General features: G+C 42.5%; 2 protein-coding genes across 2 annotated transcripts in view; both read right to left on the reverse strand.

Annotated features, from left to right (window-relative positions):
• Positions 1 to 2047: 2047 nt before the first annotated feature.
• PEX19 (peroxisomal biogenesis factor 19) lies at positions 2048 to 7052 on the reverse strand. Its single transcript, XM_007947706.2, has 8 exons — positions 6983 to 7052; positions 5473 to 5582; positions 4910 to 5075; positions 4401 to 4486; positions 4012 to 4173; positions 2951 to 3127; positions 2297 to 2341; positions 2048 to 2131 (listed from the first exon to the last, which is right to left on the reverse strand). Exons 1-8 carry the CDS (start codon positions 7050 to 7052, stop codon positions 2048 to 2050), a joined length of 900 nt encoding a protein of 299 aa, XP_007945897.1.
• Positions 7053 to 11559: 4507 nt separating this feature from the next.
• The window catches only part of COPA (COPI coat complex subunit alpha), an 80121-nt gene continuing 67040 nt past the window's right edge, over positions 11560 to 24640 (reverse strand). The window contains exons 20-34 of the mRNA XM_007947710.1: positions 24291 to 24480; positions 24075 to 24170; positions 22793 to 22881; positions 22465 to 22592; position 21355; positions 19902 to 19986; positions 19637 to 19746; positions 16593 to 16670; positions 16359 to 16427; positions 14913 to 15049; positions 14447 to 14633; positions 14248 to 14358; positions 13820 to 13981; positions 11870 to 12064; positions 11560 to 11619 (exon numbers count right to left, since the gene is read on the reverse strand). Coding sequence (XP_007945901.1) covers positions 11560 to 11619; positions 11870 to 12064; positions 13820 to 13981; positions 14248 to 14358; positions 14447 to 14633; positions 14913 to 15049; positions 16359 to 16427; positions 16593 to 16670; positions 19637 to 19746; positions 19902 to 19986; position 21355; positions 22465 to 22592; positions 22793 to 22881; positions 24075 to 24170; positions 24291 to 24480 — 1698 coding nt within the window. The remainder of the gene's footprint in view (positions 11620 to 11869; positions 12065 to 13819; positions 13982 to 14247; positions 14359 to 14446; positions 14634 to 14912; positions 15050 to 16358; positions 16428 to 16592; positions 16671 to 19636; positions 19747 to 19901; positions 19987 to 21354; positions 21356 to 22464; positions 22593 to 22792; positions 22882 to 24074; positions 24171 to 24290; positions 24481 to 24640) is intronic.

A 24640-nucleotide genomic window follows, 5' to 3' on the forward strand; every position in this document is an offset into this window, starting at 1 on the left:
GAGAATTTGTGAAAAAACAAAACAAAACAAAACATGGCAGGACAGTAGGCACAAGAGTCAAGAGTCAAGGACCTTTGTTCTTCCCCTTCTCTATCCTTGTCCAGTGTTTGGCTGGAGTTGTTAAGGAGAAAATTGTGGCCATTCAGGCTTCATGACTGTCCTCATAAGTCTGCCATCTAGAGTTCAGAAATCTCAGCTTAGACCTGGGTTCTTCTATGTTCTGGTAAGTTACAGAGACTGGACATACCCAAACAGCCTGATGCATCAACATTCCCTTCCTTGCCAATCCAAAAGAACACATGGGATCTTCAAGGTATGGAAAGTCTTAACTCAGGGGAAAGGGACATGTCAGAAGCTTAAAGTGACTCTGCTGAATTTGCTCTGACAATAGTTATTTTCTCAGGGCTGAACCAGGAGAGCCAGCTGGTCTGAAGAGAGTATCCATAAACATATGGCGGCCAAGGGCCACAGAGCCTACTGGCTCCCACCAAGAAGGGCAAAGTCAGCTCAAAAAGAAATAATTTAGAAAACATGGTTATAATGGATTACTAATATTAGTAATGGGAGCTCTGGTAGCACAGTGCCTAAGGCACTTGACTGCTAACCAGAATGCTGGCGGTTCAAACCCACCAGCCACTCCTTGGAAGGAAGATGGGGCAATCTACTTCGGTAGTGATACTGCCTCGGAAACCCAAGGAGGGGTCGCTATGAGTCGGGTCCGTTCTACAGCACATAACAACAACAACAACAATATTAGTAATAATGTGATATTAAAATACAATTTGACATTTGAAAGACTTCTCATGTGGAAATATTTGGAGAGGAAACGAGGAATGACAGATATCAAGTCTTTGCCAAATGAGATGCAGATGGAGCTAAGGAAGGAAAAGGAAGGTGCCCCCCCGCCAAGCCATTGGGAACCCAGTACTGCAATATTATGAAAATCCGTTCTGCTAACATTCTTCACTCTGCAGCTTACAGAAGCTGAGGAAGGTCAGAAAAAGACCTGGATGAAGAACAGGCCACACTCCTCCACTTAAAATATTTATTAGATACTACCTCAAAGGGCCTGCAGGAAAAGAGGCCCAAGCTGTACCCAAGCCACCTCCCTGAATCAAAATTCAGGATTCTAAGGGAATGAGAAATCTCAAGTAAGACAGTATCTGGGGAAGGTCATTCATTTCCCAGACCTGACACTTCAACTATATTTGCTAGGTAGAAGGGGACCACTGCGAGTGGTAGATGGACTGGATGAGGGGAAACAGGATGAGTTTTTTTTGTCACAGCTTGTGCTCAGGAATAAATAGGTATTTTAAAAAGAGAGATTAAGAGGAAAGGCAGGGGCAAAGGAAGGCCAGGCGCTGGGTTTATGTAAATCACATAGCACTGTATAAAGAACCAGGTAGCAATGTGAGTTTACAGGCTGGAACAGGGAGTTGGGGGCACAGCACCCAAGAGAGGAGACTCCCAGTGCTTCTCTCCCAATCTTACTGCGATTAGATGCATTAGATTAGAACCTTTCCCACCAGAGAATTCAGAATAGTCTGAAGGTGAGAGGACAGGATAACAGAACTACAACTCCAGCCCAGGCTAAGTTCCTTTCCATTCTAAAAGGCCCTTCCCAGGAGAACTGTAGAAATAGAGTCCTAAGACTCTGTCCCTGCTTCCCAGGTGCAAAACATGGAATAGAGACAAGGCACGAAGACCCTGGGTGTAAAGATGAACATCACCGCAGCCACAGGTAACATTATTTTAGGAGGCAGAAGAAGGTGCATGCCCCAAAAGGGATGCCTTCCTTCGTCTGGCAGGTAGCTGGGCCTTTGCTACCAGCAAAAACCACAACCAAGTAGGGCTAACAGAAACGGCCTATGGAACAGGCCTTATTCCTAGAAAGAGAAAAAGCCTCAGCTGGTATGGCACAGTCTTGGGTGGGATGGCAGTGGGCAGATCGCTCCTGCAGACGACACTCCTGCCTCAGCTCCCAATGGTTCTGCTGACTCCAGATGTTCCCCATGGCTGGGAATCAGGGAGGAAAACGTGTAGTGTTTCACATGATCAGACACTGTTCACCACTGGCACCTGGTGGGCCCGACAGATTGAGGGCATCCAGGTCAAAGTTGAGGCCAGGAGGCTGGAGAAGAGATGAAAGGACTCAGATAACTGCTCGTATTTCAGGTCAGACTCCTGAAGGTCCATCCTCAATAGCACAGTTACCACCTTAGATGGAATCATTAAACGTTACAGATTCTGGAAACTGGGGATCTGATTAAAATCTAAGAAGAGAAAACATACTCACCATCTCTCCAGCCAGCTCTTTTGGGGGATGACCCAAGTCCTGTAGCTAGAAAATAAGGAAAGAGGAACATGAGATACGGAAAAACACAAACAAGTTAGCAACCCAGAAGAGGAACCTCTCAGCTATGATCACTAATCTTTCTTCTAAGGACTACGCTATGTGGTCTCTTGCTTTTTTTTTTTTTTTAATATTTATTGTGATTTGAGTGAAAGTTTACAGACCAAATTCATTATCCATACAGCAGCTCATATACATTTTGTTTCATGATATTGACTGCATGGAGCAACAGCTCTTTTCCTACTTCCTCCCTGTAGTTACCTCTTTCCGGTGTCCCTCTTTCCTACACATTCCTGCCCCCTGAGCAAATACTGCCCTTCTGTTGTCCCATATTAATCATTCTAAGGAACACATCTAGTTGATATAAATGTTCACCCTATATGCCTATCTGCTGTTTGGCTAGAAGCCAAAGGAGTGAGTTCAATTCCAGACCTGTTAGGGTAACTCGGGGGTCTCACTAAGCTCAATCAGACTATGTGGCCTCTTGTGTTCTCTCTTCTACCCAGCTCTGGCAGTGCGGCATTCTTCCCAGATATTTCCTCCACTGAACACCCAAGCGAATAGCACCAGATGGCAGATGGGAGAAGGAGACCTTACTTGCTGCATAAGATCCAGCACCATTTCAAAACGAGCCTTTTGAGTGGCTTCACTGTCGGTGGGGGTCTCTGCCTCAAACTGCTCACATATCTTGCCCATGACACTGTGTTGCTCCTGATATTTTTCAAACTGCTCCGGAGGTAGAGATTCCCGGTGACTCTGCAACCATTCTGGATACTGAAAAAAGGGAGAATGAGTAGATAAGAATCAAGTGAACAATGAAAAGGAAGGGGCAATTAGACCTATACTTACAACATGAAGGGGAGGAGGACATAGGAGGAAAGAGTTAAATAAGCAAGTTCAGCATGAGAAGAAGCACAGACTCCAACCAGATCACCTGGCTATGCCAGTGCTAGCATTTATGATCTATATCAGAGTGTAGCAAACCGTTTATGTGAAGGGACAGATGGTAGGTTTTATGGACCACATGTGGTCCCTATCATCATAGTCTTCTTTGTTTTATTTGTCCACAACTCTTAAAAAAAAAAAAAAAAAAAAAAAAAAAAAAAAAAACACAAAAAACCAACACTTTTTTTCAGCTTGGTTTGCCAACTCTTGGTCTATACTACTCATTTCACAGTTGACTACATGTTTCCCTGTGTCACTAAAAAAAAGTCTGTGCCTATTATTTTATCTCCAATAAAACTATAAACTCTTTTGACTACAAGGACCACCATTTAAACTACTCTTAAAATGCACATAGCAAAAAGCCAGTGCTGAGAACCTACAAAGTATGATCCTCAGTGAAATCACTGTGGAAGAAATAAGCAAAGACAGAAATGCAAGAATCAGAAAATGACCCACAGTCTTATACTCGTCTAAAGAAAATTAGAGCTGAGTGATTTTCCCACTTACCCCAGAGATCCTCAGCATTAGGTAACTTTGATCTGTCTGAGACCCAACTTGTTCAATCCTACATACCCCAAATAAATAAAGGAGGAAAAAAAAAGGACTTGTGCATTTAAGTTACTCTATCTCTGTAGACCCTGAACACAAAGTAGCCCACACAAGTTGATACAACAGAGAATGAGAAGGAAAAGCAGAAAGAAAGGCACACAAACTTTTTCTGTGATCTCCTTCAATGATGGGTACAGTACGTCCTTAGACAGTAGGTTCTGCATGATACTCTGCATGATGGGGAGGATGTTTCCTTCTCCATCCCCTTCATCCATGCCCAGCCCCTCCATGGCCTTGTTCAGCTCCTCCTCTGACATGCCTGAGTTCTAGAAAGGACAAGAAAAAGGTGAGCATATTGTCTTTTTGGGATGGCTTACCACCCTTTCAGTTGGAAAAGTAAAAGCCCAGAGTGGAACTATTTAAACATGCCTGTTTTAAAACACTGAGGTAGACAGATTTGGGCTGATACCCAAGAGCTTGTGTCTTTTGAGACCCTGTTGGTTAAGGGTCTAGGAGTGGGCTCTATGAGATTCCCCCACCCAAACCCCCTCACCTGAAGGTCAGTGGCATTTTTGGCTAGTCCACTTAGTGTCTCCTTTAGGCAAGAAGTAAATTCTTGTTGGGAAGTTGCATCACTGCCTAGGAGAGATCAAAGAACCAGGATCATTTAGAATTTTAACTGCTTGGCTAGACTAACCTAGTTCACAAGCTTGGACAAGTAGCATTTACCAGTGAATCACTATCACTCCAAATCTTTAAAATCTATGGTTATCTTCATAGACATTTTTATACATCTGTATGGACCATATGTCAGCTTATTCTCCATGATGACATGCAGAATAGCACTGTAACTTTTAAAATGGTGAGTTTTGAATAATTTTTTCTATTCTTCTCCAACCTATCTCACTGCTTTCATTAAGCAGGATTCCCAACCCTCCTCCCATCTCCTCTCCCCACCCCACCCCACAACAGTGATGCTGTGATTGCTGTCAACCTTACTAAGAATTCTGGTATTCTCAAGCAGTTGAACATATTTCCAGCTGTTTGGGGTCTCTTCCTCACCCACTCTTCCGGCAGCCTCTGAGAGCTTTTGGAACTGCTCCACCAAATGGGGCTCTTCCTCAGCCAACTCCTTCATTGCCTTCTCGAACTCTGCAGTGGCTTGGGAAGCCAACTCACTGTCGAATAGTTCCTGGAAAAACTTCTCTTGGGAGGCGAAGAGGGCATCCTACAGGGGAGGTTGGCCAAAATGTGTCTCTTATTTGGCACCTCACTGCACCTGACCTGTGGTAAAAGCCACAGGTAGTGGCTCTGGGAAATGCAGTGCCTCCCCACTACCCACCTCCACTGGAAGGTCTAACCACCTCTCCCAGTGAGGACAGCAAGAAAGGCATCCGGCCACTGAGGGAAGGACACAGGGTGGCAAACCTATCTAACCATATAAACTTGCTCTTTTCTCAAGGAACTTACATGAAATCCCTCCACTCATATTTCAAGTCCTGTTTTACAAGGACTGTGACCTGCAGGAGCACTCAGAAATGTGAGGCAAGGCACCCTTCCCCCACCTCAGTTCAGAGCTGCATGCCCATCCCCTCCCCCTCCCTTAATTGGTATGGAATTTATACTTTGGCAGTGTCTCCTGGCGATCTCTTCTGGGGTCCTGAAGCATCGGGAGCCATGGAGATAGGGGGGGATGCTGGGGAGGGTTTGGCCTTATCGAAATCATCAAGAGCACCTTCAGAGACAAGAGACATGGTATGTATTGGGGATGGTTGAGGATGAAAGGCTGGGTGGTTTCTGGACAAAGCATCAGAAGAATGATTTTACAAATTGCCACCTTTTCTAAATTTTTCTATTTTTTTTGAGTCTTTCCTCCCAGTCCATACTTCAGTAAGCTTCCTATTTCTCTCCCATTACCTAATTTACTGTGATCAATGGGGAAAAAATCTCTTAAGGTAGAACAAGCAAATGTTATTCAGAGTTAGGAGGAAAAGGTTAAAAGAAGTTCTGCAGAGGGCAAAGTACATCTCCATTTACACTGTGCCTTTACCACCACATGCTAATGATTCCCTATGAATCCTATACACATATGCAACACAAGTAGAAGGCACAGATGTCCCTACTGCTCTGAATTCACTCTGGAGCCCTAAAGGGGAAGAAAGCAGAATCCACAAAATATCTCACCTATCTTTTCATTGGTCCTGGAACTAGTAGTACAATGTAAGGGCATTAAACCCTCTACTCTTAGTGTCCAATTTATTTCTCCCTGGGCAAAGCTCCTGGAGTGCCCTCTGGCCTCAAGTCTGTCTGCAGTTCACAAACAGTCACTTGGCACTCCCAGTTTCTGTTCATTTTTCTGCCCTTCCACATCTCTGTGACTGGGCAAGAGACAAACTATTCACCACCGTTTCACCATCTCCACTCTGCTTGCCAGGTCTTGGGGGAGGGCACTGGCTTCACTCTGAGAGGGCAAAAATCCAGGAGGGGAGTGGAGGACAGGGCCAACTCAAAAAGAAAATCTACTGTTTTTCATGAGAGTGAGCTGGTTTGCTGAGAGGCTGGCTTGTCCCTAGTTTCTCAAGAAAATGGGTAAAAGAATTCGCGGGAGCTACTGACATGATTAAAGAACTGGAAAGGGGCCTAGTGAGGGAAGGGTGAAAGGACAAGGTGGAAGAAAGACGTGCTTTTTGTGTTAAGAAGGATAGTACAGGGGCAATGAATGACGTGCTACAGGCTTTTGAAGAGCTAATGTTAGCAATTCAAGAGTGTCTGGTTCGTTGTCCACCGCGGACAGAATGCTGCTGGCGGGAAGTTAGACTTCAAGAACTTCTTAATCTAAAGCAAGGACAGTTTGGACAGGAATCGAGAGACACCGTTCTGTGGGTTACCGATTCCTTCTCCAGCAGGGCGTTCAACGGTCTGAGTCATCGGGGGTCAAAGGTCAGCTCCCCAACTCCCGCCGCGAAGGAGGGAGAGGGTGACCCAGAGATTTTCCCCGGGGTCGCGGTTAACCTCCACCCCCGTCCAACCTTGGAAAACCCTTTCCCTCTCTGCCCCAAATGTTTCAGGCCCATTTAAACCCGGAATGGGTCCTCATACCCGCCTCTCTACGCCTTTCCCATTAGTGGCTCTTACTATCCAGCAGCTCTTCCAATTCCCGATCAGCATCGGCCCCAACTTCACAGTCTTTCTCAGCCGCAGCCATCTTGCTACCTCCGACTTGCCGTAGTGGGCGGGACTCCTCAGTACTTCTCGTTCACTCCCGTCCCCTTCTGCCTTGTATAACCAATAGTATTTTTGGCGAGTCCTGAGCCGCCATTTTTAAAGAGACAGGAAGCTTTGCATTTTGTTTTTCCAGGAACCATTGCACTAACGTGAGGGCCACTTATTGTGATCTTCTGCCTGGTTTTCTACTGGCTTGGTCTACTTTTAAAGGAGCTCTGGTGGCTTAGTGGATAAAGCATTTGACTGCTAACCAGGTCAGCAGTTCAAACCTACCAGCCACTTCACAGCGGAAGGAAGATAGGACTATCTACTTCCAGTAAATATTTACAGCCTTGGAAACCCAATGGGAGTCGCTGTGACTGCTATCGACTGGATGGCAGTGAGTTTGGTTTGGCTTGGTGGCCTACTTTACTTCAGTTTCCCACATTATGTAGAGAAGTTGCTCTTTCATTACTTTTTCCCCTATTGTGGATAGGCCAGATTGGACCCAACTGCCTACAAATAACCAGAAGCTACACAGATATAACCAAGAAGACAATCAGAGTGCGTAGGAGCCCATGTTGTTTATCTCCCCTCACTTCCTTCAGTATTTTACGCAGATACCATTCTCTGCCACCACTCGTCTGTTAGTTTGTGGTACTGTGGTGGCTTGTGTGTTGCTGTGAGGCCGGAGGCTATACCACCGGTGTTTCAAATACCATCAGGGTCACCCATGGTAGACAGGTTTTAGCCGAGCTTCCAGACTAAGACAGACTTGGAAGAAGGAAGGGGCCGTCCACTTCTCAAGAATTGGTCAGTGAAAATCTTATGAATAGCAGGGAAACATTGTCTGATACGGTACTGGAAAACTTCATGAATAGCCCTGAAACTCTGTACAGTGGCTGCAACAATAGGCTCAGGTATAGCAAGGATTGTGAGGCTGGTGCAGGACCGGGCAGTGTTTTGTTCCGTTGTAGGTAGGGTCGCTATGAGTCAGAGCAGACTCAAGTGCACTTAACAACAAAAACCATTCTCTCAGACTGCTTTGGTCTCACTGAGTAAAAGTGCAACCCCTTCCACACACATACATATATGTACTTATTTTTCTCAACGCTAAAAACTACCTGACATACTTCATCTTGTTGTCTATCTCCCCCTACCCAACTTGAATTTAAGCACCATGCAGGTAAGGATTTTTTTTTTTTTTTTTCTCTTGTTCTCACTGTTGGATCCCTGGCTTCTAGGCTGGAGGTTAGTATTTAATAGGCAAGCATTCATTGGCCACTCTTTGCTCTCTTAGACTGTTTTAAATAGGCAGCTTCTCTGCAGAATCTAATGGACATCTTTCATTTTTTAGTATTTACTAGAACTGTCGGACTAAAGGACACAGGGCCAGGTATAGTAAGTAATTTGAATGTAGTATTAAATACTAGTTTAATTGATCAGACAGAAAAAGCAACTCTAGGACCTTAGACTGAGCAAAAGGGCAATTCAAATATAGTAGTAATTAACCTCTCTAGTCTCTGACCTCTGTCATATCTCCTCTTCTCTATAGAGAACACAACTTCCAATCTAATTTTGGGTGATGAGGGGAAGGTTCAAATAGGGACGGCTCTTGACAGCTCCTATTCAGATCTATCAGAAGGCAGCTTCCTCAGAGACAAATCTATTTTACAACTCAGTATCTACCATTGTTTAAAAACCTGTGCTGGATGCAGTGAAGGACAGAGATAAATCAGGAACAGCTCCTTCCCTAAAGTAGCTAGCTAGCTGCCTGGGCTTTAGGCTGAAGGTAGGATTAAACCTAACAGCAGTATGTATGACACAAGGTGTATTGAAAGAGAAGGATATTGTTAACAACGTTAAAAGAGGGGGAAATCACATCTATGTGAAAAAAACCACGTGTAAGTCACTTCATCTCTTTGCCCGTTAAGATTCCTAAACAAGTATTTGAGTACTGTGTCAAGCACCAGAGCAGATACTTACCCTTTTCTTTCAGATACAGCAGAGACTTTTAAAAATCATACCTGTGTTAAGACCTGCTCTTTTCTTCCAATCACACAAACAAGTGGTGTTATTTAGGAGAAAACATTCTGAACTGAGAGCCAGAAGACTTTAAGTTCTACTCCCAACTCTGTCACGAAATCATTGTGTCCTTTTGCAAATCCTCCATCAGTCTTAAGACTCAGATTACAAATATTAGAGTTGGCACCTCTCTATGGCCCTATTCAACCCAACACCTATCACATAACTCCAGGCTAATTTTCTCATTCAACTCTGAACTGCTTACAAGTGTCTCTGTAATATGGCTATATCAAATATATGCTAAAAGTGTTAACATTTGTCCGCCTACAAGCTACTATTTCTATTGGCCACATCAATGTAGAATATAAACATGTTAATAGACACTACTAGATGAGAATTGAGAATCAAGGCACTCTATAGCATTCTTTTTCCTTTGTAGCATCTTTTAAGCTTTTTTCTGCTTTTCTGTTTTTACCATTAATATTCCTAACACCTCACCTCAGTATTTGGTCACCTCCTGGCTACTCCTCCTTTTTAATGTACAGTGAACACTGTTGCAGAACAGTATTTCACAGCATTTTCTTGCTATCCCTCCCTTAAGAACTTAATGGTGCTCTACTGCTTATTGGCCATCTTCAAATTTTTGTCCAGCATTCAATTATTTCACAGGTCTGTCTTGTCTCCGCAATTACGTAAACTTCAAGAGGCAGGGACTCAATTTTTTTTCAAATCCCTCAATTTAGGCAAATGTTTATGTTGTGTGTGGTTAATTTTGTAATTTAATTTTTAACAGTCAAAAAGGTAGATTATTTTGCCAAGATCTATCACCAACTTGCCTCTGTTTACAGAAAAAAATGTTTGCAACTTGAAAGGATTATCAAAGTAGTATAGTAAATTTTAAGAAGGCAGGCTTAGTTTGGAGATGCTGTGTTTAACAAAGCGACTCATAAACGTAAAAAAAAATAAAGGCTTGTGCTCTTTGAAGCAGAATTTCTACTTCTAGGAGTTTATCTACAGATACACTTAATTGCACCATTGTTTATAACAACAAAATAATGAAAATAACCCAGTATCTATCAACACGGCAATTTACATAAATTATGGTATACCATATAATGGAATAATATGTAGAGAAGAGTGAAGCTCTCGCTACGTATCAGTATATCTGTATCTTTCCATATCAGTATAGCTATACTGATATGCACTGCTGTTGAATTGGATTCGACTCATAGTGACCCCTCCTTGGGTTTCTGAGGCAGTGTCACTACGGAAATACACTGCCCAGTCTTCCTACTGAGGAGTGGCTGGTGGGTTTGAACCACCAGCCTTCTGGTTAACAGTCAGATGCCTTAGGCACTATGCCACCAGAGCTCCTAGAACAGTAATAGGTACATAGTAAGTGCTTAATAAAAAATGGCAATAGATGGAAGGTTAACAGAAAAGCTTCTTGCTGGCTCCCATTCTCAGTTTAGGTCTATGCCTCACATATATCCTATGAAAAATAAGTTTTTTTTTTTTCCCCTAACAGTGCGTGGCATAGTGCCTAAGGCACTTGACTGCTAACCAGAAGGCTGATGGTTCAAACCCACAAGCCACTCCTCACAAGGAAGGTTGGGCAATCTACTTCCGTAGTGCCACTGCCTTGAAAACCCAAGGAGGGGTCGCTATGAGTCGGGTCCAACTCGACAGCACATAACAACAACTACAACACAACAAACACTGGGTATTAGTTACTGTTGTAATTAAAAATAATTATTGCAAGAAAGATAACTTCTTTAGTGAGGCAGCTGCATGGGGTGAGTGGAAAGCTGAGCTGAGTGTGTCCAGGAAAACAAATGACAAGCCAAGCAGCTCTCGCAGAAATCTACTTTATTCAGTGTGAGAAACCAAGTATGAGAACACTGGCTGTAAAGAAAAAAATCAGTATAAAGTGGACATTTTTGGAAAATCAAATGGTTTCTTCTCAGACCTTACATTTCCAGGCACACAGAAGATACCTACTTGGGAAGTTCAATGCCCAAGGAAATAGGAGGATGGCTGTAAGTTTGGTAGAGCTAAGTAAAAAATGGTATCTTATTATATTCTACTCCTAGCAAATAGGATACAATGATGGTGGCAAGAAGAGGGACAAATAATGAATGAATGAATGAATTTACTAAATGGATGCTCATCACTGCATTTTCATTTGTTCCTTGATCTAAGCTGTGGTCTAAGCCTTGATCTAAGCTGTGAAGGCCAGGCCAACTATGATCACAACTGAAGTCACCTTAAGAAGATGAGAGGGCCTCACAGACAAAGAAGTCAAGTTCAGATGTTTTGATTAGCCATAATAAAAAAGAGAAGGACACTAGGCTTTAGCGGAGGGAGACTCAATGTCAATAATATGAGGGGTGGCTGAGAGTAGGGGGACATTAGAAGGATGACATAGGGACTAATCCTCCAGAAAGAAAATAAAGCGATTCCTCTAGCACAAAAAGGGGACCTTAGCGGAACTGCAGAGGACTGATCCTTAAACCAATCACATCTTTGCCAATCTCTGTCACCTGTAAAAGAGGAAACAGGGAAAAGTTAAGGATCTGTGAAGTTGAAAAGGCTAGAAAGCTGATTCCCTCCACCCCCACAGCCATGGTAGACAGGTGTTTGTTATTTACTGGTATAGAGCAACGGAAAAGCTCTGGCTTTCTCCACTATCACAGCCTCAAGGAGGTAGGGGCAAATCCAATAGAAAAGAACACTATGCTTCTATTCCCCTCCCACAGTACCCTAGAGGTGTTTCTTGAGGTCAGTACTTACCATAGTGACCCTGCAGATTTGACCCTGGAACTCAGGGGAATAGCAGGCTCCACTGAGCGGACACTTCTCCACTGGCTTTCCACGGTAGATGGGCCGATACGATGCAGCACAGATGTCAAAGGGGTTGTGCATGTCATAATTGAGCTGGTAGGCATCTGTGGGATTCTTCTCACATGCAGACAGGATTTTTCGGGTCTAGGAGAAGGTAGGAATATTTTATTTAAGAGAACTGAAAGCTATATGCAACAATTCAAATGATCTCATCACCATGGTTCAGCAGTTTCTTTGATGTAAGATGCATTGTATTATATGGGTACAGACTCCACCCCTATACAGCAGAGATGTGAAGAGATTACAATCACTATTTCTGCTACATCTGGCTTCCCCCTTCTCAATACTAAAGTGGCTCATAGATCTAGACACACATTCTGCGAAGTCGGCATTGTCAGGATCAAGTCCTAGAAAGAGTCAAAATGGTGTCTTTTGCCCAAGGAGAATGCATTTAGAGGGCATAAGCAATGGGATAGTGTTATGGATTGAAGTATATCCCCCGCTAAAATGACTTCACTGTATCTAACTAGATTGTAATTTGTCTTCTATCCACTTTGTTTGTCCTCGCACAAACTTTGCACCACTACCCTCCACCCTAAATATCCACAAAAGATAGTTTCTTGTGTGTGTATTCGTCCAAAGTTTCTTTATATGTCTACAAAATGTAATTATATTTCTTTCCTCTGTAGCTCTTCCAGCATAGTGCCTAAGGCATTTGACTGCTAACCAGAAGGCTGGCGGTTCAAACCCACCAGCCACTCCTCAGAAGGAAGGTTGGGCAATCTATTTCTGTAGTGATACTGCCTCGGAAACCCAAAGAGGGGTTGCTATGAGTCAGGTCTGAGTTGATGACACAGACCAACAATAACAAAATGTGTCCACCACTTGTCTGTCAGTTTGTCATACTGTGATGGCTTGTGTGTTGCTGTTAGGCTAGAGGCTATGTCACCTGTCCGATGGTGGACAGGTTTCAGCAGAGCTTCCAGACTAAGAAAGATCCAGAAGAAGGAAGGGCCCATCCACTTCTCAAAGAACTGGCCAGTGAAAACCTTATGAACAGCAGTAAAACACTGTCTAATATATTACTGGAAAACTTTATGAATAGCCTGGGAACACTGTTAATGATGGGCTCAGGTATAGCAAAGATTGTGAAACTGGCACAGGACCGAGCAGTGTCTTGTTCCATTGTACACAGGGGGGTCAATATGAGTTGGCGCCAACTTGATGGCACCTAACAACAATGCATGTGTTATAAATCCTAAACTTTTATCCCAGTGGATATAATTCCATTTGTGAATATGATTTTCTTTTGTCATGTTAATGAGACTGTATCAGTGCAGGGTACATCTTAAGCCAATCACCTTTGAGATATAATAAAAAGAGAAAGAAGCACAAATGGAGGAAAGATATATACCAATTAATCAAGGAATGGAAGCTAAAAAGAGGCAAGGAACTGCTCCAGAGCCAAAAGAAGAGAGAAAGCCTTCCCCTAGTGCCAATACCACGAATTCAGACTTCTAGCCTCCTAAACTATGAGAAAATAAATTTGTTTGGTAAAGACACCCACTTGTGCTATTTCTGTGATGGAAGCACCAAGAAAATAAGACAGCTGGGTATGTGGACATTAGTGGTGGATGGAATAGCTGGAGCTTGAGGACAGATTGGGGTTCTTTTCAGGTACAGTGGAACTACTTTAGGTTGCAGGTTACTCTTACACTGGTGCCATGTCTAAGTAAGTTATTAATTCAGTTTCCAGGAACAAAGGGAGACACCAAGTCAGTAACTAGAGTATAGAGTTCTACTGGCTCTTTTGTTGAATGCTCTGCTTTGTTTCAGAGGCAAGGACTTTGGTTTTCGGCTCCTTCCATTTAAGAACAGATCTACTTCCCCTGTGGTCACCTGTTGAGCCACTTCGGGCTTGGGCCCAAGCTCCAGCAACCGCCGAGCAAAGGTGGCAGCTGTCTTGAAGTTTTTAAGCTTGAAGAAGAGGTTGAGGGCTGTGCGCAGCACCAGGATCATGTGCACAGGCTGAAGGTTTGAGTGAGTGAAATAGGCTGCCATCTGGTGGACAGAAAGAGGAACACATGTCACGTTGATGTTAGCTGCACTTAAAAACCCAAATCCGACTGGTATAAAGATATGGAAGACTGACAGGATGAAGAAGTAGGGTTAAAAAAAAAAAAAAAAAAAACCCCCCCAAAAAAAAAAAAAGAAGTTCCACACCTCTCTTATTCCCCAGATTGAGTCTGGAATTAGAAAATTCAGACCGAATGAATAGGGTAAAGGGGAGGATGTCTCCACAGTACTCAGAAGCTCATAGCTCTCACCTCACAAATGCGCTTCTGCTGTTCTAGAGTTTCCTTGGGCAGCTTCTTCCTTTCTATTTCCATGGACAAACCCACAATGTATTCACGGCAAATGGTGATGAGCTGTTGGGCCTAATGAGAGGGGCATAGGAAGTCAGTGCACTCACTAGCAAGAATGTGAGGGTGCCTAGACCTGGGATAAGTGGCTAGTCCTTCTTACCTCTGCAACCTCCTGTTTATTATCCACAACAAGAAGCGGCACACTGAGAAGAATGGAGCGGAATTTCTCCACAGCCTCCTCAAACTTGCCAACTGTGGTGAGCTGGTAGCACAGCTGCAACCGCTGGATGAGGTCATTTAGCTTTAGGCCAACAGCCGGAACACCATTCTTCAGCCCTGCATCCTTCCTGGAAGGGAAAAGCAGAAAGAAGACAGGGTAGTTAGCAGCCAACTAGGATTCAACTTTTTTTCCTGGCAAATATCATCACAAACCCCCAACTGTGGAAATAGCTGGGTTAAGAGGATGGCAGCAGGTGTAAGACAAACCTTACACAATGGTGAGCCAAAGATCTTTTCCTACTAGGAAACCCCAGCTCTGGAAAAATTCTGAATGTGTCATTGAGGCTACCTCCTGAAATATCTGCCACAACTTGGAACAGACAGAAGCAAGGAGCCAAGGGCCTTACCAATTGCGATTAGGGTAGCCATACATGGAGGGCAGGCAGGGTAGAGCTTGGTAGGTAGTACGACCCCGGGCGTATGTTTGTAGAAATAGTTGCTTATAGGGGGCAAACTGGGTTACCCCGACTTGGTCATGAAGGAGCTGGAACAAAAGGAAAGAAACAAAGATTTTGGCCCCACCACTTAAAAATGAACTGATCATGGGCAAGATATTTACCTTTTCTGTGCTTGTTTCCTTACAGTAAAATATACTTAATTATTATAGGATCTACCTCACTTAATGATACTTATAAAACACTTAGAATAGTGCTTGACACATAGTAAACACTGTTGCAATTATTACTGTTACTGCACAGGGCTTAGTATTCAAAACATATAGCTATTCTGGAAAAGGTGCTGAGACACGTGGCGGAGTCTACCCACACAGAGATGGCTGCAGTGGAACCAAGAAGCACAAGACAGAGTAGTGGGCTTGCTGGTCCATGGAGCAAGAAAGCTGAGGCCTTTGGGCAAAAGCCTTGCTGGCGAAATGGGATGCACCTATTAGCACAGCTAAAAGAGCTCTGTAACATTTGCCAGAGCAGGACAGAGACTGAGAGGCCAAGGGCCAGAGATGCATGGCTGAGGGCATAGTAGAAGGGAGACTGTCCTGACTGAAGAACTGTATCCTGAGTGCGTTCCTGAACCTGAACTGTATCTAGCCTGTTACTTCCCTAATAAACCCCATAATCTTGAGTATTGTCTGCAAGTTCTGTGTGGCCATCGTAACAAATTAGAGAACCCAGCAGAGAAGTAATGAGTGCCGTAGGAGGGATAGTGGGTGTCAGAATTGGTAAAAAAGCTGGAGGGTGGCAGCATGTCTGGCCTCATAGGAATAAGCTTTGGGCTGCTGATAGTGATTGTTTCACCCTTGTGAGGATGGAGGGGGTTAAAGGAGGATGTTGCCTCCATATCCTTTTTGTAGGTGCTGATCTCACCTGCAAACACCTGGAAGGCAGGTGGTGGTGGTGGTTGTTGTTATGTGCCGTCGAGTTGGACCCGACTCACAGCGACCCCTCCTTGGGTTTCCGAGGCAATTATCACTATGGAAGTAGATTGCCCCATCTTCTTTCTGAGGAGTGGCTGATGGGTTTGAACAGCCAGCCTTCTGGTTAGCAGTCAAGTGCCTTAGCCACTATGCTACCAGAGCTCCTGGAAGCCAGGTAGCAGGCTATAAATGACTGGAAGGAAGATGGCTAGAAGAACCTGCCTTCAGAGATTACTAGGCCAAGTTGAAAGCAGGTAAAGAAAGCCTTGTGAGGCAACTATACTTAGCCTAGGGCTACCATGCTAAATACACATCTGCCTTGTGTGTATCTAGTAAAGACAAGTCAACCACTTCTCTGGAACACTGGGGTAGGCATATTCAAGAAGAAGAGACTTACTTCTCAAAATTACTTGAAGAAACTTACCCTCATGGCTGTTTCAAAAGAGCCTGCCAGGATGTGATCAACTGGAAGCTGAGAGTTATTACACCAGATCTAATGAAAACAAAAAACCCAGCCCATGTGAAATTTTGTTCTTTCTCTTCCCAAACTACCCTAACTCTGTATCTATAGTAGAAAGGTATCTGATATTATTGCTACACAAATCAAGTACTAGCCAGTCAAAACCATTCATCCTCAGGGCTGTGTGTTCCTGCTTACCTGAGTTGGACTGGTTCCCTTGGTGGGGGGAACAAAGAAACCATCCTCAGCTCCCCCAGCTCCCCCAGGGGATATATCCTAGGGGAAAAACAAACTTGAGTCATTTTTAAAGCTGTTCAAGCACTCTGTCCTGATGAATCCCAAACACAATCTATTACCATGTTTCCAGCTTCTATTGCAGAGGCATGTGTCAAAACTGAAACTATTTCACCAGTAAGAAAATGATACACAAAAGCTCCAATTCAACAAAAAAGATAACTTGCTACCTTTTCATAAGCTGTCCCTGGCACAACTCTGATTATGTCATTATTCTTTCTTTTTTGTAGTACCATTTATTGAGTTTTCACTGAATGCCATAGTGTTAAATCATCATTTATATATTCTTCTCTTACTTACTACAAATCTGTAAGGTAGGAACTATTATAACACATTGTATAAAATATGACTGCTAGGTTTCACAACCTGCCAAGTCACACAGCTAACAAACAGTAGACTCAGAATTCAAACTCAAGGCTTCGTAACTTCTGAGTCCACTGCTATTGGTCACTGCTTATATAAAATAGCACTTGCCCTCTAGAATCTCATCTCTTAGGAAAGATCACCCTTTTGAAAATTTGTTAGCATGTTAGCTGGTTTCAGAAGATGTAGTTTGTTTTATCTGTTTCCTAGACTGAAACATTCAACCTCCTTAAATCTGGTGAAGTGAAAGAAAACAGGAAATGGAAGATGCATAGATGATGTTTGGTCTAACTGTGATGATGATGCATAATGTAGTTTCACAGCTTTGGTTATCAGACTTAGGTGGATAAAGAAGTGATTCTAGAGCCACCAAAATTACTGGGCTTGGCTTGTGGCATTCTACACACATCACTGAGGTTGTGTCTTGCCCTTTAACAGTTATCTTCCCTATTACAGTTGTTGCTGACAGTTTCAACCACCTCTGCCAGTATAAACATGCAAGAGCAAGAGGGCATATGTACCTCTTCCAGGTTAACTTTCTTGTATCAAACCATGTTACATATTATCACCTCATTCCATTTAGAACAGCCCTGTCCAACAGAACTTTTTTTCCTCCCACTTTTTACAGGTGTACAATTTATTGACAGCAATTACAATAACTGGCTGTGTTACCACCACCCCCCTTCCCCATCTCCTATTCCTGGTAACCATTAATAAACTTTGTTCTCTATACATTTGACCTTTTTTCATTTTTTAAAATTTTTATTGTGATTTGGGTGAAAGTTTGCCGAACAAATTCATTTTCCATACACATTTTCTTTCATGACATTGACTGTAATTCCCCACAATGTAATAGCTCTCTTTGGACTTTCTCCCCTTAGTTACCTCTTCTTTGTGCCCTTCCCTCCCATGCACTCATGCCCTGAGCAGTCTCCTTGTGCAAATACTGCCCTTCTGTTCTCCCATGACTGATTGCTCCAAGGAGTGTATCTACCTGATATAAATGTTCACCCTATATGCCTATCTATTGTCTAGCTGGGAGCCATGGGAGTGAGTTCAGTTCCAGACCTGAAGGGTAGCAAGGGGCCATAGTCTCAGGGGTCTCACTGGGCTCTGTCAGACCAGCAAACCTGGTCTTCCTTTTTATGATTTTGAGTTTTGTTTCACATTGTTCTCCCACTTTATCCAGGATCTCCTTTACTAATCTCCCTCCGAATGGTTAACAGTGGTAGCCAGGCATCATCTAGTTCTTCTGCTATCATGGTCGTCATGCCTTTTCTTATCTTTTTACTTAAGTGAGGTCATACAATATTTGTCCTTTTGAGATTATTTCACCCAGTATGTTTTCAAGCTCCATCCATATTGTTTCACGTATCAAGACTTCGTTTCTCCTACTGGCCAAGTAGTATTCCATTTTATGTACCACATTTTGTTTATACATTCATCTGTTGATGGTCATTTAGGGGTCATATGGTAGTTATATTTTTAATTTATTGTGGAACTATCACACTGTTTTCTACAATGGCTACACTATTTTACATTCCCATCAGCAATTGATAAAGAGTTCCAATTCCCCACATCCTTGTCAACATTTGTTGTTATTATTTTTTTCTCCCAAACCTGAGCTGCCCTAGTGGGAGTGAAATGATATCTCACTATGGTTTTGATTTGCATCTTCTGATGGCTAATGATGCTGAGCATGTTTTCATGTTTTTGGCCATCTGAATGTCCTCTTTGGTGAAATAAATGTGTACTCAAGTCCTTTCCCATTTTATGATTAGGTCATTTATCTTTTTCTTAAGTTGTCAAAATTTTATATAGATTAGTTATTAGATTCTTGTCAGATACATGGTTTCTAAAGATATTCTCCAAGGTGGGAGTTTGTCTTTTCACTTTTTTGGTAAAGTCTTTTGAAGAACAGAAGTTTTTAATATTTATTTATTTATTCTGTCTGTTGCCATTTGTGCCTTTTGCTTTCGGTATATTAGATAATGCACTGTCAAAAGCTAGGCCTGACAGTGTTATCCCTGTTTGTTCCTCTAAGCATTTTATGGTTATAATTTGCACATTTAGATCCTTAATCCATTTTGAATTTGTTTCTGCATATGGTATGAGGCATGGATCCTATTTCATTGTTCTGCATGTGGAAATCCAATTTTCCCAGAACCATTTATTGAAGAGACTTCTTCATTCCCCATCAAATAGACTCAGCATCCTTGTCAAAAATCTGTGTGGGTTTATTTCTGGACTCTCAATTCTATTCTATCAGTCGATGTACCAGTAGTAGGCTGTTTTGATTACTGTAGCTGTATATAGTTTTTCTGTTTTATTTTTCAGTGGGAGATAAGCATCATAATAAAGGTAAGTCCTAGATCCCCTCCTCTTTGGGTCACTCAGGATAGGTGGAGGTGGTAAGGCCACTAACCTCCATTTTTTTCCCTTCTTTCCAACAGGAGATAAACAAGGTTAGAAGGAGGGCCTAGATCCTCTTCTATAGGGGACTTTAGATATTGGCAGGGGGTGGGAAGTAGCGTTAAGGCCACCTGCTTTCATGGAATTCTTACAAGGGTAAGAATTCTACATACCAGCTCAGGAGGAAGCTCCAGATCTTCTTCTACATCCCAGCCACCTCCTTCTTCCTGTCCTTTGCCAAGAGCATCATCCCCCAAACCTTCTGTAGCTTCCACAAACCCATCTGTAAGGAAAATCCACACTCAGATAGATTTGGGTACTGACACTATGTTCGCCCAAGGAAAGCAAACTGTTGATACCCATGATCTAGAAGCCTACAACCCAGTCCCAATCCACAGAGCCCAGCTCAACAGAAGAGCCCTAGAATAGCATTCTTACCTTCATCTAGCTGCAGCTCTGCATCCTCTCCCCAGCCCTCAGTACCAACAGTGTCAATGTCAATGTCAGCAGCCATTGCTCCTCCCTTTCCTACAGTGAGAAGAAACAGGGAGAACTGGTTATAGCCAGGCAAGTATGAGATACGGCCATCTCAGCAGACAAGTTGTATCCTTTCAAATGTGCCAAGACTATGGCCACTGACTCTTTTTATTTATTATTTACTTTTTTGCTATGCATGTGTAAGGGGGTCTGACAGCTGGAACTTCAGAGAGGTTTTATTATACTAACTTGCAGCACAAATAGAAAAGAAATGGAAGCAAATGTCCTTCCAACTACCAAAAACTGGCTCTTACACTATCTTTGATGTCCCAGCTTTTGGCTATAAACACCTGGAATTCCTTTCTGAGATCCTTCCTAAGTTATCATCACTACAGGTGCCCACTGTCTTTTACTTAGCCCTCAAGATCATCTTACCACTTTATACTGAGTGTATTACAAATTATGTCAGTTTTCATTAACACCTCATCTCATTTTATTTCCACAACAACCAACTAAGAAAGGAGGTTGAGCAGGTAGTAATGCAAATGCACTGCCATCCAGTCAGATCTGACCTCTTCTTGGGTTTCCGAGGTGGTATCACTACGAAGTAGACTACCCAACCTACCTTCCGAGGAGTGGCTGGTGGGTTAGCAGACAAATGCCTTAGGGATTATGCCACCAGAGCTCCCAAGTAGGTAGTATTACCATGAAATTAAGGAAGTTGGCCAAGGTAATTCAGCTGGTAAAACAATAAATCTGCAACTCTGACTCAGATCTTCTGAGATTAAGTCTAATAATTTATCAACATCATACTGCTTCTATGAAAAACATTAATTAGCATCCTTTTAAAAAATGCTTCACAATCTTAACACATTATCCAGTTTTCTTCATGTCATTTCCTGATTATAATTCATGGTTTAGTGTTTCTGAGTCAGACGAATCTAAGTTTGCTCTAGTTCTGCCATTCACTGTGTCTTGGGACAACTTACTTACTTTGATTGTGGCGATTAACTGAGATAATACTTAACAAATGAAATGAAATACTAGCAAAAGGCTTGGAATCTATAAGTATACAGTATATTTGGTCCCTCTCTACCTTCATTAAACCTTACTTCTTTCTAGGTTACATTTTCTAATCCTTTTATCATCTCATAGTTCTCTGGGACTAACTTCAAATTCTTGAAAAAGAAAGAAACAAAAGTTCCCTGCCACCTATTATCTTTTTGTGCATGTACTATACCTGGAGAAGACTCTACTTGGGCTAGGGGAAGGGACACTCTCAAAGTTAAGATGTGGGGCTTAAATTGTTGGATTATTTTTGATCTGAGGTTAGGAAGAAACTTTTAAAAGGTCTTTTATTGACCAAAAACCAAACCAAATCCATTGCTGTTGAGTCAGTTCTGACTCCTAAGACTCTAAAGGACAGAACAGAACTGCCCTACAGAGTTCCAAGGCTATAATCTTTACAGAAGCAGACTGCCACATCTTTCTCCTTCAGAGTGGTTAGTGGGTTCAAACTGCTGACCTTTTGGTTAGTAGCTGAGCACTAATAACTATGCTACCAGGGCTCCTTCTTTTATCAACAGAGTTCTCAATACTTTATCATTTGAGTGCACAGATATTCATTCAACCATTTACTTGTTACTTCTATTTCACGTACTTCCAAAGAAAGATTAAAAGTGGCTTCTCATAAACAAGGTTCAAATACAGTAAAACTGAAATGACTAAACCACAGATTAAAAAAAGACAAGCTACGTTTTTAAAAAGGGGTGGTGTTGGAGGAGGAAATGGAGATAATAATTACACTAGAAAGACAGCTGTGTTTATGGTCCTTGGCAGAAAAAAAACATCAGAAACAAACTATCCCTCTATCCTACTTTTCTCTCATTATGCAGATTCAGTTTGTGGGTGCATGTTCACGTGTTGGGGGTGTGGGAGGGGGCAGTGGGGGGGGGGTGGGGAGGGAATGGTGGGGCAGAATTTGCAGGGCATGAGGACAAATGTAGGTGGGAAGAAACAGGAAAGAGCAGGACTGGGAACAAAATCCCCAAGGGTCTGTGTAGGCTCTTAGGAGAAATAACTTGCAGACATAACCAAGAAAACAGGAGGAAGGTAAGTGTGGAAGTGGTGAAAGTGACAGCACACATCAGTTTGAGCTGAATTTGCCCTTTTAGACTGTGTATCATGAATCATAAAATGACGAGTATACAGTATGACTACATCTATGGTAAAACCTAAGGAAGTAAAACAAAATGTCAACAGTAGTTGTTAGAGGAGTGGATTAAGAGAATTCTCCCTCTACTTTCTCCCATTTTCCAGATTTTCTTTAATGATCTCAAAATGCTCTTATTCAGTTTTTAACACTGTGCCATGATCCTGACATCTCAGTGCTCCATGACGCTTAATACAGAAAAAAGGACAGATAATGATAAGAGCCAATGTACCCAACAGAACAGTTCTTTCAAAAACAAATAAACAACAGTAACAACAACAAACCCCAAAAATGGTACGGGAGAAAGGGTACTTTCCCTTGCTGGCAATGGAACCTTCAAAGAATCCTTTGGACACCGTCAATAAGGGCCAATTGGTATCCAATGGCATGATAGGTGCAGGTGGCTGGAGCAGCTTGGCATTAGGGTCAATGTCTGGAATCTGAAAGATAAAAGAAGAAATGAGGGTAAAAGTAAACAGCTCCTAGGAGTCATGTAGGGAAAAACTAGGGAGCTTCTTTTGATCTCATCTGCTTTGCTGCCTCTCCCAGTAATCAGGGGGGGAGGGTGACATTCATAGTTCTAAAGTGCCCCCAAATCTCAGTTACTCCCACAGACACACTCATGTAAGCAAGGACTCACTGTCTCTTTCTCTGGATCAAATGTCTCCTTCAGGCTCTCTGCTTCTTCGTCTAAGCCATGGGTAGCTGCTGTGAGATAGGCTAGTGACTCTGTAGAGAAAACAGACTTTGTGGAATAAGCAGGTACATTTCCAAGAGAATGTTGCTGTGACATGCAGCTTCAGACAATCTCCAGATCCCTACCTCCTGGCATTTATGCTCCTACATAATCCCCTCTCCTTGAGTACAGGTTGGACTTACTGACTCATTTTTAATGGACAGAGTATGGCAAAAGTGATGGGATGTCACTTTCAAAAACAGGTTACCAAGACTGTGGCTTCCATCTCAAGTACCTTCTCTTGCTCATTTATTGTGAAGAAAACCAGCTGCCAAGTTGTGAACTGTCCTATGGAGAGGCCTACACACAAGAAACTGATGCCTCCCAGCCAGCAGCCACCAAGGACCTAAGGCCTGCCAAGAACCACATGAAGGAACTTAGAAGTGGATCTTCATCAAGGTGGCCCCAACTAACACCTTGACTATAGCCTTATGAGAGACAATGAGGCAGAGGCACCCAGCTAAGCCATGCCCCAAACTATGAAATAATAAATGTTTATTATTCTAAGCCATTAAATTTTGGGGTAATTTATTCACAGCAACAGATAATTAATAGAGGTGCTTATTCTTAAGGTCTACTATTAGTGTTGATGAAAACCTTAGAATCATCCTTGATGCCTCTTTCACATTCCATATCCAGTCCTTTAATAAATCATGTTGGCTCTACCTTCAAAATATATCCCAAATGAGAACATTGCTCACCCCCATATGCTAGCACTTCAGTCAAAACCACATCTTTCATGTCTCTTACTCTTCAGTATAGCCCAAATGCTAGCATAATGCATGATATGTAGTAGATTCTCAAAAAATATCCTATGAATGTACAAATGAACAAATAAGTAAATGAGTGAAACCTCCAGATTTGAAGTAAAGGTATAAAAGTCAAATGGCACTCAACCAATTACATTTACTTGATCATCTGCTCCAGGATATTTTAAAATTTCCAGCCTTCCCCATTAAAAATATTTCCTATTAACTATGTTCCTAAGGAAGCTTGGCTAGACTGAATATTCTGGTAGTAGTACCCCCATATAGGTTTGAAGAAAAGTCTTCTGAACATGGTAGGCACATGCTTGAAAACAATGCACAAAAGAGTTCCTGTACCACTATACATGCAAAACTCAACTGAAGAGAAAAATGCCTCCTAAGGCCCCACAGGAGTCGGTGTGTCCTGACTAGATACTTACTCTGCCCACAGTTCTTCAGGATCCGCACCCGTTCTGACACGTCACCCAGGTATAGGGCATTCTGATAATGGCCACTCATGTCCTTTCGAATCTCGGCTGTACCAAGTCAATAAGAGACCTCTAGTTATATTTTTCTTTCTTAAGTTCTTTCTTTCTATTCTCCTCCCTCCTTCTCCTAAGGACCCTTTCTCCCACCCGTTGTTTCAGAGGCCTCACCAATCTTCATCATTTTGCGAAGTTTCTCTAGGTTGCCGGTAATAAGGTATAGGAAGGAAAGTTTGTCAAAGTTTTTAGTGCGCTGATAGCACATTTCCACAATCTGGTGGTTCCCCTGTAGTAGGGCCACTTCTCCCAGCTTTTCCCAGCAGTTCTTGTCATCCAGTGCTTTGGCTGCTTCCAGAGCAATCTAAAGCATACCCAGAGTTAACAGGTTGAAAGATAAAAGGACTCAAAAGCAGGGGTTGTGAAGTCATTGTGTTTGCCTCTAAATAAAGCTCCCAATTACCCCTTAAACTTTCAATCACTCCCAGCTTTTAGTTTAATTCTGCCTACTAAAACTCTCATCA

The sequence above is a fragment of the Orycteropus afer genome, unplaced genomic scaffold, assembly GCF_000298275.1.
Source record: "Orycteropus afer afer isolate SDZICR_OR568_19922 unplaced genomic scaffold, OryAfe1.0 scaffold00193, whole genome shotgun sequence".
Lineage (NCBI taxonomy): Eukaryota > Metazoa > Chordata > Mammalia > Tubulidentata > Orycteropodidae > Orycteropus > Orycteropus afer.

Bases quoted from the DNA above. Each gene is read 5' to 3' on its own strand.
- PEX19 (XM_007947706.2), bottom strand. From the start codon at position 7,052: ATGGCTGCGGCTGAGAAAGACTGTGAAGTTGGGGCCGATGCTGATCGG. The intron at 5,583-6,982 runs GTAAGAGCCACT...TTGTCTCTGAAG, and splicing joins ATTGGAAGAGCTGCTGGATA to GTGCTCTTGATGATTTCGAT. The intron at 2,132-2,296 runs GTGAGTATGTTT...TCTCTTCTCCAG, and splicing joins AAGAGCTGGCTGGAGAGATG to CCTCCTGGCCTCAACTTTGA.